The sequence below is a fragment of the Maniola hyperantus genome, chromosome 27 (assembly GCF_902806685.2).
Source record: "Maniola hyperantus chromosome 27, iAphHyp1.2, whole genome shotgun sequence".
Taxonomy (NCBI): domain Eukaryota; kingdom Metazoa; phylum Arthropoda; class Insecta; order Lepidoptera; family Nymphalidae; genus Maniola; species Maniola hyperantus.
In genome coordinates this window covers 5,546,802-5,564,943 of record NC_048562.1, presented here as the reverse complement: position 1 = coordinate 5,564,943, position 18,142 = coordinate 5,546,802, and the positions used below count along the sequence as shown (strand labels likewise).

Below are 18,142 nucleotides of genomic sequence, written 5' to 3'. Positions count from 1 at the left end.
ATTTTTTCTTTTGTATTATGTTATTGGCAAGGAGTGACTGTCGGTGACTGTTATGGGTATGTAGGTACCTACCTTCTTTATAGTCGTATTCCTCATTGCTTAGGGTCGTGACTCCTATAATATATTAATCACATAATGGCAGGAGTCAGGCGCGGATCCAGTCCTCAAAAACCGGCCAAGTGCGAGTCAGGCTCGCGCAACGAGGGTTCCGTACTACAGTCGTATTTTTTCGACACTTTGCATGATAATTCAAAAACTATGATGCATAATAATTAATAAAAATCTGTTTTAGAATGCACAGGTGAAGCCCTTTTATATGATATCCCACATGATATAGTTATCTTACTTCGAAAACTGAAAATACTAATTATTTGTTCATGACCACAATTTTATTATTTGTAGTACTGTAGTACGGAACCCTCGGTGCGCAAGCCCTACTCGCACTTGACCAGTTTTTTTAAATTCAGGTACAAGTTAGCCCTTGACTGCAATCTCACCTGTTGGTAAGTGATGATGCAATCTAAGATGGGAGCGGGCTAACCTGGAAGGGGTATGGCAGTTTTTATTAAGCCCATACCCCTTTGGTTTCTACACGGCATCGTACCGAAACGCTAAATCGCTTGGCTGCACGGCTTTGTCGGTAGGGTGGTAACTAGCCACGGCCGAAGCCTCCCAGACCAGAATTTTTAAATCGTTAATTCACGCGGACGAAGTCGCAGACATCATCTACCTAGTTATTATATAAATAACTAGATTATGCCCGCGACTCCGTGCGCGTGGATTTTGGTTTTTAAAAATCCTCTGGGAATTATTTGATTTTCCGGTCTAAAAAGTAGCCTTTATCCTTCCCCGGGATGCAAGCTATCTCTGTACCAAATTTCGTCAAAACCCGTTGAACGGATGGGCCGTGAAAGGCTAGCAGACAGACAGACAGACACACTTTCGAATTTATAATATTAGTATGGATGATAAAATAATATAATGACATCATTCTTAGAACAATGAAATGACGTGATCTATTTAATATTTTAATTTCATTTATAAGATTTTACAACGAGAAAATATAGTTAGTATTTTACACTGAAAAACGAACTAGTGAAGGTTAGGTATAGGTGATTTTTTTTTTGCTGAATTTTCCTATAATTTTAAACAAGAAAATGTTTGCCAGGAGAAAAATAAGTGAGTAAAAATATTAATAAGTGGATAGGTTGGTATTTACCTAGTTTTATACAATACTAGATGCTGGCGACTTCGTACGCGTGCATTTAGGTTTCTTAAAAATCCCGTGGGAACTCTTTAATTTTCCGGGATAAAAAGTAGTCTATGTCCCTTTCCAGATCTTAAACTATACCTACCCATGCAAAAAATCACGTTGATCCGTTGCTCCGTTGCGACGTGATCGAAGGACAAACCAACAAACAAACACTTTCACATTTATAATAGTTATGGAGACAATGCTTTTGGACAAACTTTGAGATAACTTCGTATTTTTTTTTATTCATTAGGTATAGGTACCTAACGCTTGACCACAATCACACCTGATGGAAAGTGATGATGTGGCCTAGGATGGGACGCATTTATCTAGAAGATGCCTATTCACTCTTGTTGTATGTATGTATCATCATCATGACCAACCCATCGCCGGCTCACTACAGAGCACGGAGCGTTTTAAGTAATTAAATATCACTCGCTTTAACGGTGAAGGAAAACATTGTGAGGAAACCTGCATGACTGAGAGTTCTCCATAATGTTCTTAAAGGTGTGTGAAGTCTACCAATCCGCACATCGGCGTGGTAGACTATGGCTAAAATCCTTTTCACTCTGAGAGGAGACCCGTGCTCTGTAGTGCGCCGGCGATGGATTGATCATGATGATCATGAATGTTTGTTTCCAGAGCACAGATTGTATTTGCTCGTGCTCTATTTGGCCACGGCAGCAGGCGACCTTTGCACCAACCGCACGCTAGGCTCGCAGCCTTACCCGCCCGACTGTCGAGCGTACGTCGTGTGCTGGATGTCCATACCTTATTTCAACACCTGCCCCAACGATCAGCTGTACGATGTGCAGACCAATGTGAGTATTTAAGGTGGTTTGATACATCCAGCCGCGAAAATTCAAATTTTAGTTAGTTTTTCGAAAATAGTAGACTAATCATACATCTCGGCTTATGGTAATGAGTTTTGGGGGCATAACAATTTTATGCATCTACATGATTTTCCATAAAAATTTTGGTCAAAAATACTCATTTACTTCATATTTGTGCAAATCTGGGGAAATTCTGAAAATTATCTTTCAGGAACAAATATGAAGTAAATGAGTATTTTTGACCAAAGTTTTTATGGAAAATCATGTAGATGCATAAATGTTATGCCCCCAAAACTCATTACCATAAGCTTTCGACGTATGATTAGTCTACTATTTTCAAAAAACTAACTAAAATTTGAATTTTCGCGGCTGGGTGTATCAAACCACCTTGTAACCAAGTTGTACATGAAGGCTTGAAGAAATTTTTACGCAAAGAATCGGCATAGCTGTTCAGCGTGAATAATAGATACTCAGCCAATATTTCTGACACCATTCCACATGAATATATTAAAGACTAGCTTATTCCCGCGACTTCGTCCGCGTGAACTACACAAATTTCAAACCCCTGTTTTTCCCCGTTAGGGACGGCGTTTTTCAAAAATCCCTTCTTACCGGATGTCTACGTCATAATTATAGTTATCTGCATGCCAAATTTCAGCCCGATCCGTCCAGTAGTTTGAGCTGTGCGTTGATAGATCAGTCAGTCAGTCAATCCTTTTATTTAATTACAAAATTATACAATTACCAATGCTAATAAATTCATGCATAATGAATTCAACTAATGTAAAAATACTTTTTTTCAGAGTTGCCAACCGACACATCTATCGATATGCTGCAACATTACATTGCCAACTACGACCAGACCTTCCTTGTCCCCTATTACTTCTGTTTCCCCTAATATTTCCATTAGTACTCCTATTTCGACAACTAGGGGTATCTTGCCTCCTTCCGCTACTACTAGATCACCATTACCACGTATCACGACTTCAAGTAATATCAATACAGTTTCCCCTACAAACCCAAGTACAGTAACTCCTACCACATCTGTTACAGTAACGAAATCAGAAGAATTACCTACTACAGTTACTCCTGTTAAAACTAATACAGAAATGGAAACAGTAATAACAGAATCACCTTCTACAGTAATTTCTATTACACCTAGTACAATAATAGAGACAGTAACAACCGAATTAGCTACTAAAGTAACTCCTGTTAAAACTAGTACAGAAGTAGAAACAGTAACAACAGTATCAACTACCACAGTAACTCCTATTAAACATAGTACAGTAACAGAGGCAGTAACAACTGCCGAACCGTCTACAGTAACTTCCGTTGTAACAACTAAACCTAGTACAGAAAAAAAATCTTTTACATCTAAATTATTCACTGCCACAGTGACAGAGTCATTAAATACAAAATTACCAACCACATTAAATCCTACTCTACCACCTATAACTACTGTAACACCTTCACAAGCAACACAAGAGACTATAGTGACAAATGACAAACCAATCACATCAGCTATCACAGCTAAACCATCAACCGGATCAACTATTACAGTTCGAACTATGAGAGATAAAATAACTGTGACATCTGAATCAACAAACAATCAACAAACTTCTACAAAAATATTTACTACTGCAAATCCATTAAACTCAACTTACTCACCAACTATTGAAACTACAACTGAAACTCTGACACCAGTAAATACAAGTACTAGTGAAACTCCATCAAATTTAACTACACCTGTTGCAACTACTTTTTCAACTTTAACTAACTCTACAACTCAAACATCAGAATTGTCTACAACTACACCTTCGCTTATTACAGTAAAACCAACTTTTACGTCAAAAATACCATCCTTACCGCCTGTAACTGCAAGTATTACTGAAAATAAAGTAACTGAATCGTCAACTGTAACGATACCTGCCACTGAAATATCAGTTTCAGTGACCGATTCACCTCTATCAACTACAAACGAACCGTTTACAACTAAAAATGTGTCATCTACACTAGAATTAACTACAACTTCGATATCTACCAAAACAATGTCCGAGGTTACAACAACAACATCCCAGGAACCTAGTACAACAAAAATTATGCAACCAATCTCAACAACAGTTATACCTTTCACAGAAAACACAGCACCAAGTTTTACAACAAGACCTCCCTTACCACCTATAACTTTAACAACAATGAAACCTACTTCAACAATATCTAAAGTGACAATAATGGAACATACAACATCGAATATGGAACCCAACTCAACAACATTCGAACCAATTTCATCAACAGATACAGAAAAAAACTCTGAAATTTCTACGACACCACATATCAGCACAAAAGTACCATTGACTGATATTATAACAACTGAAGAATCAACTGTATCTTTCTTAACAACAAAACCACCCCATCCATCCATTACTTCAACAACCTCGAATTCTACTTCAATAATACCTGAAGTTACAACAACAGAACATACAATACCACCAATACACTCTTTCACCACCAGACCTCCTCTGCCATCCATTACTGTTTCAACTTCCATACCTACTTCAATAATATCTCATATCTCATTGACATCGGAACCTTTTCCCACAACTACAGAAACTATGTCAACAGCATTTGAACCCATTACATCAACAGGAATTCATAAAACATCAGTTAAACCAACTAGAATATCACATGTTGTAACAAATCCTGCCTCACTACCTATTATAATAACAGCGAAACCAATTTTAACAACATTAGAATCTGCTTCTACTGAACTACATAGTTCAACTATTCCTCGTCTACCACCTATAACGACAACTATGGAACCTACTTCAAAAACATCTGAATCAGTATCTATAACTGAACTTACTTCAACATCGACATCTGAATATTCTACAATAACACAAATTACCACGAAACCTTCTCTCCCAGCAATTTCTACAACTCTGAAACAAATATCAACAACTTTTGAGCCTATTACAATAACAGAAGATACATGGGAACCAACTTCAACATCTAAAAGTCCTAAAACTGATAAAACTACAACTCCTGAATTATTCACTTCAACTGTGTTCTCTACAGTTACTGATAAAGAAACCAAAAATCCAACGGTTACAACTACACCAGAAACTGTAACTAATACTGTAACATATCAAAAACCTCCTGAAGTAATAACTACTCAAACAGTACCTGCAACTAATTTAAATATACCTGATAGTACGTTAAGTCCTACGACCATTAAACTATCGGTTCATAAATCAACCGTACCTGTGAATATACCAACAGTAACTTCAATTGATTCTCAAACTTTACCTGATATATCTACAGGATCATCTACACCAACTACAGACTTTGTTCAACAATCAACTACAACTTCTTCAAGAATAGTCACTTCTAAAACTGTACCTGATACAACTGTGAAATCAACGACACTTTACACTGAATCTCCAAGTCAACATTCAACCCTTAGTTCCTCATCAACTGATTCAACCACAACAATATTTGAACCTATTGCACTAACTACAGACCGGGATATCACTTTACCAAATTCAATAACAACTACTACAGTAACTACACAGCAGGATCAAACTGTATCAACTCCAATATCAACTCAACAAACGAATTCACCAACTTCTTTAGTTAATTCTCTGTATAAGTCATCTACCCCGGTCACAATAACTACAACTCCAGAACCAATAATTACTGAAATTTCAACTACTGTCTCTCCAACTACATTACAGTCAACTGTAGATGATAAAGCAACTATAAGACCAGTTACTTCCACTAAAACTACTAATCCTACTACTCAATCAATAACTACGACTTTAGATTCAATATCAACAAAAATTCCAACTACTGAAATACCTATGACAATGATTGTGGAATCAACAATAGACATTAGTTCTTCAAATAAACCTGAGATGGCATCTACTATAGAACCTGCAATTGACATGGCATCTAAAACAATAACGCCATCATATACTACTACTGAAAGCCCATCACATGTAACTATTCCTACAATAATAACTACTAATGAAATTTCATCAGAAGGACCAATTTCAACATTATCATCTTCATCAATTAGAGTACCAACAGAAATAACAACATTGAAACCTATCAGTATTCCCACCACTCTATCCCCTAATACAAATACTGAAAAAATACCAATTTCAACAAATCCAACATCATCCATTCCAACATTATCTACTCAGTCATCACAAGGAACAACACTGATTCCTATTGTTACAACTCTATCAACTGACGCAAATCCTGAAGTGACAACAATTACAACCCACGTTCCTTCCTCACCAATATCTGCAAAACCTTCAGACACACCAATCCCATCAACACAATCTTCATCAACCACACCAACACAACTTTCATCAACACATCCAACATTACCTTCTGTAATGTCCACACTTCCAACAACTATAACACAGCAATCCTCAAAATTGACATCTACCAAACCCACCTTACCCCCAGCACCTACAACAATCAGCATACCCCCTTGCTTCACAACTCCAAAACCCTCCCCATCAACTCCTGAAATACCTCTAACTATTCCTACGTGTAGACCTGGTGATACGTTCCTTTACCCTGATCTCAATAATTGTAGTTTCTACTACGAATGTTTTTATAATAGTGTTCGAAAAATGAAGTGTAAATATGGCTACCAGTTCAATCCACGAGCCTTGGTAAGATTTGTGACTCAAAATCTACTGTACGTATAATAGGAGAAACTGACAGATAGATAGACGTATAATAGGAGAAACTGACAGATAGACGTATAATAGGAGAAACTGACTGAGAGATGATCAATGATAGCTCAAATCACTGGGTCTACAAACTTGAAGTTCTCTATATAACAAAGACCTCCATTTGCGAAATTCCATCGCTGTTCCTGAAAATCTGGGAAACTAAATCAAATCAGACGAATTTGCGGGAGAAAGCCACTGAATGAGTTTTTGAAATTTTTCAGCAATTATCCGAAAAATTCGTGTATTTAGGCCCTTTTATAACCCCGCGGAAACTCTTTGATGTTCAGGGATTAAAAGTACCCTATGTCCATCACAGGGATAGAAGATATCTGTGTAACAAATTTCATCAAAATTGGTTAAATAGATGAGCTGTGACAAATAGACAAAGACACTATGTGATTTTACAAAAATATTAGTAGGATTATATTAAGCAGTATGAATTATCGAAAGTATTATGGAATTCTAATATTATTTTCTTAATTTCCAGAAATGTATGCCAAGAATAGAAGCGAACTGTCGAGTGATATCTTCAACGGCGATGCAAACCGCTTTTTATGAAGAATTTCTGAATTTGTATTATACAAAACAATAATTGATGTCCCAATTATATCCATAATAGAAAAAAGGATACCAAAGCTTCACAAACAGAAACTGCGATATCAGGAATAAATCCATGAGAGTCTAAACATAAAGAAGATAGACAAAACCTTGAAGCAAATACTATACTTAGGTCTACGTCCCGCAAATTGCTAATGCGCGTGGTGTTTAGTGACGTCAGCACTGAAATTTCGAACTGATGGTATATTTTTACTTAAATATAGTCAAAATGACGTCATTTCGATGATAATGAGACATGGTTCCAGCGCAATAGCAATTTGCGGGACTTATATTCTTCGGCGATTGAAAAATCGTAGGTACTTTGTCGATCAAAAAGAAAAATGTTGATGTATATTATAATAAATAGCTGTCTGTCCTTTTGCCTAATTTCCTGGATCCTAGTTTTTTATTTTTCTTTTATTTTATCTTTAAATTGAAGTACATATTATAATTTAATAGTCATCCGCAAATCTTATCATCACCATTGTAGTTGCTTGTCTGGATTGAAAAAATAAACAGTTCAAAATATATTAAAATTTATTAAGTGAACCATAAAATAACTTCACAAACACATAATATTAATTAATTATATAAATAAAAAATAAATTAAGTAACACAGCCTTTTCAATTAATACTTGTTGTTGTAAATAATACTCTTTTAATATGTATTTATTAATATTATATTCATTTTTAAATGAAAAACGTCAAGACATCATAAAAATCCTTGTTCTATTTTCAATTTATATAATTTGCGGAGATACTGAGTCATAATTAAAAAACAAAATTGAAAATACAGAATTTAATTAGCATCAAGCTTTAAAAGTAAATAAATAATATATAAATTAACCATTTAGTTACATTCAAAATGTTTTTAGTACCTCACAATTTTTTGAACAACTTTTCAAAATTTATTTATATTCATAAGAATATAGGTAAATAAATTTTGAAAAGTTGTTATGTTGACTAAAGTACCCTAGCGACATCTAGCGGTATTAAATTTCTGTCTTAAAAATTTTAATGAAAATCTTAAACAATAAATAATAATCAACGTAATTTAGTTAATAAATTATTATGAAAAATAATAACAACTGAGTTTTGTTTTATAGAAAAAGTTAAGAATGTACGAAATGATAACAGAAATATCTCAAGTAATAGGTATATTTTACAAAATATGTCAAACCATTGAAGATTCAAAAGAACTTCTAAAAGTTTATAATATGTGAACAAGATTTTAATATTGACTTTGAAAAAGTTTTTAAACCTTTATTTGCACTAACGAATGCCTATGTCAAACGCTGAGTCTAAGCGTATGCTGAGACGCAGGTGACGCAGCACAGTACAGATTTTGCAGGGCAGGAGAGTTAAGGCAGACAGGCAGGAGCGTTTGCTGCGACTTCCAGAATTAGTAAAATCATGTGTCAAAGTGCACGCGTCACGAATAATTAATAAATCTGTGCCAGTACTACAACGTGGCGCAGAGCAGGACAGACATGTCTGCCAATAGATCCTACTCTATGATGTCTGCATCGCACGTTGCTGCGCAGATTATGCCCTGCACTCCTACACTGCTCTGAACTACGTCATCTGCTTGTCAGCATACAAAATATAATGATACTTAAAACAAAACTGTAATATTGTCTATTATCGATTTTCAAGACGTTAATCATTTCCTAAGTAAACATTTTCTTTCCCTTTGTAAAGGCCACATATTATCATGAGTCCATGCAAGCAAGCGTACGTTGGTATCCTTAACTTTTCGATGCCGTACATCCATTTTCGGAAATCGCCACACATTGCTGAAAGAAAAAACAATGGTATTATGAGATGTGATTTAAATGTTATTTCCAAAAATATACAAAAGAAAATACCCAATAATTCACCTGCTTTTCTGACTGAATCTTTTAAATATGCCGTTAAACCACGAAATAAGCCTAAAATCATTAGTCATTAATTAAAAATTTACTTACCCTTTCAACAGGATCATATTCGAATCCAGCACCACAGAACAAGGGAATGGCAGTTCCTCCAGCACACATGTAAAATTTATCACATCTTTCAGGATGTGCCACATTTCCGAAGACACCTGGTGGACAAATCACTGGCGTCGCTTCTATGTTCTCTGTTGTTTCAACTCTCTCTGTATTTTCAATATTCATTGTTGTTCCAACATTCATTGTTGTTTCCACATTCTTTGTTGTTTCATCACCGATTGTTGTTGGAACTTCCACTGTAGTTGGTTTTGATGTTGTGTCTAATTCTGCTTCAGGTTTAGCAGTGTGTTGTTGTCTTGCGAAACATCCGTTTTCGGAAATTTTCGCGCATTGCTGAAAAATAAAAACGATTATTTGGTCAAAATTGCTTATCTATTAAACTCTGCTTGGTAAGAAATTAATTCTAAGAAACCTATATTTTTTAATTTAAATATATTTATCTAAGTACACTACCTATGACATTCTGGAAAATTAGTTTATTTCCACGACTTGATTCGCATGAATAATTAAAGATTTTTAAAGCTCCCGTTGGAATTTCTCAAATCTTTCCTTAGTCTACTTTTTTATTTTTAAAGTTTCTAGATTCAGCGGTTTGAGGTGTACAATCAGTCAGTTCCTCTTTTAAGTTTTTAGACTCAGTGGTTTGAGCTGTACTTTGACATACTTATCAGTCAGTAAGTTTATCAGTTAATTGTAAAAGTACCCTAACAGTTGGGTTATATACGAGTACACCACTCACTTGATTAGTCTCGTCGTATTCGAACCCAGCACTGCAGTAAAGCGGTATGGCCATACCGCCAGCACACATGATGAACCTGTCACATCGCTCCGGGTCAGCTATATTTCCGAAGACATTCGGAGGACATAGACTTCTGGTTGTTGTTGCAATTGATTCTGTTGTCTGTGTATTCCTTGTTGTTGTTTCTACAGATACTGTTGTTTCTGTATTCCCAGCGTCATCATCGTCGCCTTCTGCACCCAAGTCTACAATAAATAAAGATTTTTTTAGGGTTCCGTAGTAAACAAGGAACCCTTATGGTTTCGCCATGTCCGTCCGTCTGTACGTCCGTCCGTCCGTCCTCGGTTAATCTCAGAGACTATTAGTGCTACAAATCTGTAATTTGGCATGGGTATAAAATATATTAATTACGCCGACAAAGTGGTGAAATAAAATTGTGATAAATATTTTTTTAAGGGTAGCAAAATGCTAGCACATTCGCACCCCTAGATGAAAAGGTCACTAAGTCAAAAAGTGCGTGTTTTGAGTAAGTGGCATTTTCAAACTCCTGACTCGAATACCTACACGGCGATATAACTCACGTAACTATACCTTCAACCGTCATCGAATAATGGTCCAAAACGTAGGTTTACTTGAATGACCCTCCCCTCAACGGCGCGAACATACTCCGTCATTTTGAGTAGTCTTCCGGTCGACGAAGGTGGATGACGTTTGAATAGTGGGTCATTTTGAGTTGCAGAAGTTAACGTGAAATTTACTTATGTTAGTCATCATTAAATTCGTTTTTATTTAGAGTTAATTGTGTTTTACTGAAATTTTAATTATAATAATTACTGTTCATTTTGTGTTACGTTGTTTTGATGATGTTTTATCGCGATATTTTTTTTGATATTTCAAGTTACTGAGATTTACATGACAGTAAAATCAAATTCCGACTTACAGTAGTTTTGTTGAAGGAAAGTTTAGCTTCCTTTATCTTGGCCTGTTTAGTCAAAAACGTACTTTTCATAGATAAAAGGTTATTATTATGACATTTAGAATTAGATTTTTTAATCGCTATAAAGATTTGAAAAGCAAGACGTGATATTTTTGGATTTTTTGAGTTGGTTGACTTTACATGATTGTTTATTTTTAAGACAAAAAAGTGCAGGAAAACTCATGTTAGAAATTATAAACACAAAAAACAAGATCTTGACCAGCTAGCAGCATTAGATGATAGAAGAACCCTTCCATCCCATGGTATAAAAGTGCTGAATAGGGTAAAGGAGACTGAGTTGTCAGTTCCATTGGATGTTCTAAGAACGCTTCCGTCCCCTAGTATGGAAATGCTAAATAGAGTAATGCACCTGAGTTGCTAGTAGCACTGTGGATGGATTGGAAACCTGTAAAACTTACAAGTTGTGGGATCACCTAAAAAAAGAATTAATGTCGTTTTAAATGTAGTACCAAGTCCCGTCAATTTTTTTTTTATAAAACTAAGCAAACACCAGTTTTATGTTACGGAAAACCATCCTAATACAAATAATTAGTGATTCAGTTTAATTTTATTTTTAACTAGCTTATTCCTGCTTCACTTTCAAACACCTATTTCACCCCTTCATGGGTTGAATTTTCAAAAATCCTTACTTAACAGATGTCTACGTCATAATAGCTATCTGCATGCCAAATTTCAGTCCGATTCATCCAGTAGTTTAAGCTGTGCGTTGCTAGATCAGTCAATCAGTCAGTCAGTCGGTCAGCTTTTCCTTTATAAATATAGAGATTACTCATTCAGTAAATAAATAACAGTTTTGTTTGTCTTTACATTTGTTATTGTTTTATTTCAACCATTTTAATTCTAGTGCACCTAGGTACATAAAAATTAAAAATTTATTACCCGTTCATGCCATAACTCAAAACTATCCAATAAAAAGTTATCTCAATTTTAAGGTGAAAAGTAATGTAACTCATTTTCATTTCAGATAAAGTAAGCTAATTCTACTTACTGCACAAAAAACTTGTTCACTACCGCTGCAAAACTAGAGTAACTAAAAAATCTTAATTATTTCGGGTTTTTAACAGATAACATACAAATAAGTTAGTTGAACAAGTTTTAGGAAATATTGCTTTTACGAATGTATTTTTAGATTTTCCGTATCTTTCATAGATATCCAAAAATCAGTTTTTCGTCGTTTCTGAACATTTTGGTTTTTTGACTTAGTGACCTTTTCATCTAGGTCATGTAAAGTGGGGATGATTTTTTTTTTCTCATCTACCCTATAGTTTGGAGTATCGTTGGGTCTTTTAAAAATACTGTGGGTATTGGGAACATAATTTTTCAATTTCTAGATCCGTTTGTAAAATATGATGTTTTAAAGTGCTAATTTTTATTAGAGTCGAGTGTGTGTGTCCCCCCCCCCCTTTATCAGCCAAATGGTAGTATATAGGAACGTGAAAAATGATCACAGGATAAGGAGTTGTATCTGTTTTTCGAGGTTAATTGTGACTACGGAACCCTACACTGCGCGTGGCCCGCCACGCACTTGGCCGGTTTTTTATTTTATTTGATGACAAGTTAGTGTAGTGCAGCAGTATGTAGACCAGCAGTGGACGTCTATCGGTTGATAATAATGATGATCTAAAACTGTTAATTACTTTTTGATAATTTACACTAGAAATAGGTACCTTTAGTTTTTGTCGTAGTTGTCAGATATTGCGTTGTTGCTTTTCCATCGTCTTCACCAACAACAGTTGTTGGTTTGTCGTCTGGTGACGCTGTGTACGCATCTGTTGTTTTCGGTGCCTCCTCGGTTGGTGTGAACATCCCCTTAGATGCGTAACAGCCGTGCGGCGAAATTGGTACGCATTGCTGTAATTAATAGTACATTATGGTACAAGTGTGTAATGTTTGTGATTACCGCTGAGAAGTCATTGAGACCCGAGCCGTTAGGTGAGGGTCTTAAGATAGCCGAGGACGGTAATCATCAATACACACGTGTATCATACGACGTTTTTCAACACACTTGTGAAGAAAATAAAACAAAAAATTTATTTGTACACGATCCTTTTGTATCGAAACTTTTTGAAGAACAAAGCAACTCAACCAATAAAATAAATAAAAAACTCTATAACTCACTTGTGAATAAAAGCAATGAAAAAGTCACAGTTTGATTATATGTGTCATTATGTGCATAGTTGCGATGAAATTAAAGCCACTTTATGAGCAAGTGTCTTGAAAATGTTTTTTATTATTACTAACGCCTCATAAGAAAGCTCAGAGTCATTCAGTGGGCGATGAAATTTTTCTGCGTGATCAAAATATCTTTGTAGCAAACTCAAACTCAAACTCAAATTATTTATTCGGAATTGGTAAAATTTTACGCTTCCTGATTGTCATAAATTTTTATTTGTTCTTACAAATAAAAATAAAAGTTTTAAGTACGTCATCTTTGACGTACTTAAAACTAAAGCTACGAGGGTTCCTAACGCGTTCAGGTAGCTTATAAGAATGCCAACACACTTACCAAGGAAACCGGATCGAATTCACTTCCAGAACCACAGAACAACCTGATCGGATGCCCAACTATACACTGGTAGAAACTGTCACATGCTGCAGGGTCTGGTATGAAACCGGAGAAGCCAGGTCGGCATATGTTGGCTGAAGGATCATTGCCTAATCCAGGAGTGGTTACCGATACTGCATCAGACGTCACTTTTTCTGAAATAGAAGTTTAAAAAATCTATTAAAAGTATGCTCCTGAAAAAAGCATGTTACACAATTGAAGATTATCTAAATGATAAAAGAGCGTGGATTTGACCTGCAGCTCATTCCAGAAACGCGCAGGACTCCAAATACTTTTCTTTTACATGACATAAATATCAAATCTTTGAAAAAAGCAACCGCCGTGTTTCTTGCTGGTTCTTCTCGGTACGAAAGGCATTCCGAACCAGTGGTAGATGCCTGTGACGATTCAAAAATACTTGTAAAAGTTTAATTACCTAAACAAAAATATTTTTATTTATTTATTTAGAAAATGAAAATTTTTGTATTGAAAGGAGATCGCCGGAGACCGAGATTTTGTATTGAAGGGCACAGTCTTGTTACAGAAAAAAAAATTGGAAAAACACCTTTATCTAAATATTATATACCACGAGAAAGTGACTGACTGACTGACTGACTGATCTATCAACGCACAGCTCAAAGTAATGGATGGATCGGGCTGAACATCCAATACATTTTGTAACATCTCCACTGTTTACACAGATTCGCAATAAAGAAATTTGTATTTGAAATTTGGCATGCAGATAGCTATTATAACGTAAGCACCCACTAAGAAAGGATTTTTGAAAATTCTACCCGTAAGGGGGTGAAATAGGGGTTTGAAATTTGTGTAGTCCACGCGAACGAAGTCGCGAGCATAAGCTAATCCATACTAATATTATAAATGCGAAAGTGTGTTTGTCTGTCTGTCTGTCTGCTCGCCTTTCACAGCCCATCCGTTCAACCGATTTTGACGAAACTTACAGCGGTACAGCGATAGCTTGCATCCCGGGGAAGGACATAGGCTACTTTTTATCCCGGAAAATCAAAGAGTTCCCACGGGATTTTTGATAACCTAAATCCACGCGGACGAAGTCGCGAGCATAAGCTAGTCATTTATAATCTAAGGTTCTATAATTTGCTTTTTTAAATATGAGCAAACTTTTATGTTATTGACGAATCTAAAATGATTGTGAAATTTTATTTTAAAAGCTTCATCATCATCATGATCAACACATCACCGGCTCACTACAGAGCGCGGGTCTCCTCTCAGAGTGAGAAGGGTTTTTGGCCATAGTCTATTACGCTGGCCATGTGCGGATTGGTAGACTTCACACACCTTTGAAAACATTATGGAGAACTCTCAGACATGCAGGTTTCCTCACGATGTTTTCCTTCACCGTTAAAGCAAAAATGATATTTAATTAATTAAAACGCCTATAACTCCGAAAAGTTAGAGGTGCGTGCCCGGGATCGAACCCCCGATTAGAAGGCGGACGTCCTAACCACTAGGCTATCACAGCTTCAATCAAATAATTTATTGCATTTCCACCTGATAGTAGGTTAGTTGACATACCTGTAGTAGTATCTATCTTTACTGTAGTAGGTTGATCCTTTGTAGATCCTTCTTCGTTACCATTGTCATTTTGTACTGTACTAAAATCTACTTTACTTGTTGTAGTTTCCTCGTTGTTATCTTTTGTAGTTGTATCTACTTTAGTGGTCGTTTTTGGTTGATCGCTTGTAGAAACTTTGTCGTTTTGTTTTGTAGTTGAATCCGCTTCAGTTGTTGGTCTACTTGTAGAGTCTTGGTTATCATTTTGTTCAGTTGTCACGAAATTTGTACTGTCAGTTACTGATACTGTAGTTTTTTGTGAATCTTCTACAGTTGATTGATCACCATTTTGCTGTGTTGTTTTTGGCCAATTTACTTCTGTGGTTGATTCATCATTTATCTGTGTTGTAAATGTAGGATTATCTGTGGTGATATCAGAATCTTCTGAGCTTATAGTTGTCGCTGTTACAACTTCATCAATCTCTACTTCAGTTGTAGTTTTATATTCATCACCTATTGTTGTTTCTTCTTTTGTTGTTGCATCACTGGCTACTGTTGTTGCATCGGTGTTGTCATTGTTGTTTAGAGTCGTAACTTCTGAAGCACCAGATTCTGTGTTTTGTTGTTCAGTGGGCGTCCATTTTCCCTGAGACGCGAAACAACCATTTTCCGAAATCCGCACACATCCCTAAGAGAGTTTTATTGAATTAGAAGACATAAAGAAAAAGGAGGGAGTTAGTGATATAATAATACTGCGTTGTACTAAGATTTTGGAAAAACGGCAAAGCGTGAATTTATCATTATAGCGTAGCACTAAATTTTCATATTTAGGTACACAGAAGCAAGTTAGTGCTTCTGTGTACCTAAATATGAAAATTTCGTTACCCGATTGTATGTATAAGAGAATAGTATACGAGAAATAAATATTATCTTTAGATGAAGAGTAAATAAGTTTAGTAGGTAATTATTTGTGGTTATTTGTGTGTCCGTTTTTACCGCTAGCTTATAATATTGGTACCTTCAAACAAGAGTGAATAACCTTATTGGCAGGCACGCTCTTAGGCTGCATCAGTTTCTACTTTATCAAACAATGTCACACCAATGTTTTAAAAATTAAAACTTACACTAGCTAGTGAAAAATATAACTTACTCTGGACGCAGGGTCGTATTCCAAACCATCTGGACAGTAAAGTAGAATAGCACTACCAGCCACACAATGGAAGAATCTGTCGCATTGCACAGGATCCGCTATGTAACCTGAGTATCCTGAAAAATAATATGAAAACTTGTCATTTCATAAGGAACAAATCAACATGCATTTCATTAACATACGGCACAACTTTTGGTGGGCCTCTTCCCCATACATTCCCCATACAGAAAAACCGCCCAAGTGCGAATCTAGCTCGCGCAACGAGGGTTCCGTACTACAGTCGTATTTTTTCGACATTTTACACGATAATTCAAAAACTATGATGCATAAAAATAAATAAAAATCTGTTTTAGAATGCACAGGTGAAGACCTTTCATATGATACCCCACTTGATATAGTTAGTTATCTTACTTCAAAAATTGAAAATACTAATTAGTATGACCACAATTTAATTTTTTAGTGATGTTAACTAACCACAAATTCACGTTTTCAGGTTTTTCTCCGAATGTCTGCTATAAGACCTATCTACATGCCAAATTTCAACGGGAAGTACCCTATAGGTTTATTGACAGACCGACACACAGACAGACAGACAACAAAGTGATCCCATAAGGGTTCCGTTTTCCCTTTTGAGGTACGGAACGGTGAACTAACCTGGTGGACATATATTGCTAGTTGTAGTCTCTATAGATGCTGTAGTAGCAGATATATCTACTGTGGTCTGTACTAGAACCGATGTAGTCTCGTAGTCTTCCGCCGTTGTATTGCTGATCGTACTTTTCCTTTCTGTAGTCGGATCGACTTCACTGTTTTCATTATCTTTTGTAGTTGTGTCTGTGTGTTGAATAGTTGTATACGACTCAGTGGTTTGGTGTTCCGTCGGTGTCCATTTACCTTGATTGGCAAAACAGCCGTTTTCAGATATAAGGACGCAATCCTAAAAAAAAAGTTAAATGTAAATTAACATATTAATTGTGTAGCGTACGCAGACTCCCACTTAGATGGACAAACGACATCAAAATAGTCGCAAGGAGTGAAATTAACTAGTTTATGCTCGTGACTTCATCCGTATGGATTACACAAATTTCAAATCCCTATTTTTAAACCGCCATAGGGGATGAATTTTCAAAAATCCTTTTTAGCGGGTGCCTACGTCATAATAGCTATCTGCATGGCAAATTTCAGCCCAACCCGTCCAGTAGTTTGAGCTGTACGTTGATAGATCAGTCAATCAGTCAGGCAGTCATTCAGTCAGTCAATCACCTTTTCTTTTTATATATTTAGACTACCTTATGCTCGCGACTTCGTCTGCGTAGACTACACAAATTTCAAACCCCTATTTCACCCCCTTAAGGGTTGAATTTTCAAAAATAATTTCTTAGCGGATGCCTACGTCATAATAACTATCTGCCTGCCAAATTTCAGCCCGATCCGTCCAATAGTTTGAGCTGTACGTTGATAGATCAGTCAGTCAGTCAGTCACCTTTTCCTTTTATATAATTATATAGATTAAATATGTTAATAAATATATTGCATACTAGCTGACCCTGCGAACTTCGTTCCGCCTAACAGTCGATTCAAATTTTTTAATTTTTTTTTAAATATCAATTCACTATCAGAAATTCTAAAATCCCCACGATTTAGGACTTCAGTACTTTGCAGCATCAGGAACAGACAGACAGACAGACAGACAGACAGACAGATAGACAGACAGACAGACAAAAATGAAAAAATTTACAGTTTTGTGTTCAGTA

The 18,142-nt window shown here is 35.9% G+C and overlaps 2 protein-coding genes across 2 annotated transcripts in view; one reads left to right on the top strand and one right to left on the bottom strand.

The window, feature by feature from the left end:
- Positions 1-3: 3 nt before the first annotated feature.
- LOC117994603 (mucin-2-like) lies at positions 4-7,466 on the top strand. Its single transcript, XM_069508057.1, has 5 exons — positions 4-56; positions 1,895-2,073; positions 2,889-3,022; positions 3,113-6,773; positions 7,324-7,466. Exons 1-5 carry the CDS (start codon positions 53-55, stop codon positions 7,426-7,428), a joined length of 4,083 nt encoding a protein of 1,360 aa, XP_069364158.1. The 5' UTR covers positions 4-52; the 3' UTR covers positions 7,429-7,466.
- Positions 7,467-8,484: 1,018 nt separating this feature from the next.
- The window catches only part of LOC117994602 (mucin-2-like), a 44,867-nt gene continuing 35,209 nt past the window's right edge, over positions 8,485-18,142 (bottom strand). Inside the window, exons 12-19 of the mRNA XM_069508056.1 lie at positions 17,043-17,325; positions 16,389-16,504; positions 15,260-15,884; positions 13,667-13,860; positions 12,828-13,011; positions 10,164-10,408; positions 9,401-9,757; positions 8,485-9,229 (exon numbers count right to left, since the gene is read on the bottom strand). Of these exons, the coding sequence (XP_069364157.1) occupies positions 9,182-9,229; positions 9,401-9,757; positions 10,164-10,408; positions 12,828-13,011; positions 13,667-13,860; positions 15,260-15,884; positions 16,389-16,504; positions 17,043-17,325 (2,052 nt within the window). The 3' untranslated portion in view covers positions 8,485-9,181. The remainder of the gene's footprint in view (positions 9,230-9,400; positions 9,758-10,163; positions 10,409-12,827; positions 13,012-13,666; positions 13,861-15,259; positions 15,885-16,388; positions 16,505-17,042; positions 17,326-18,142) is intronic.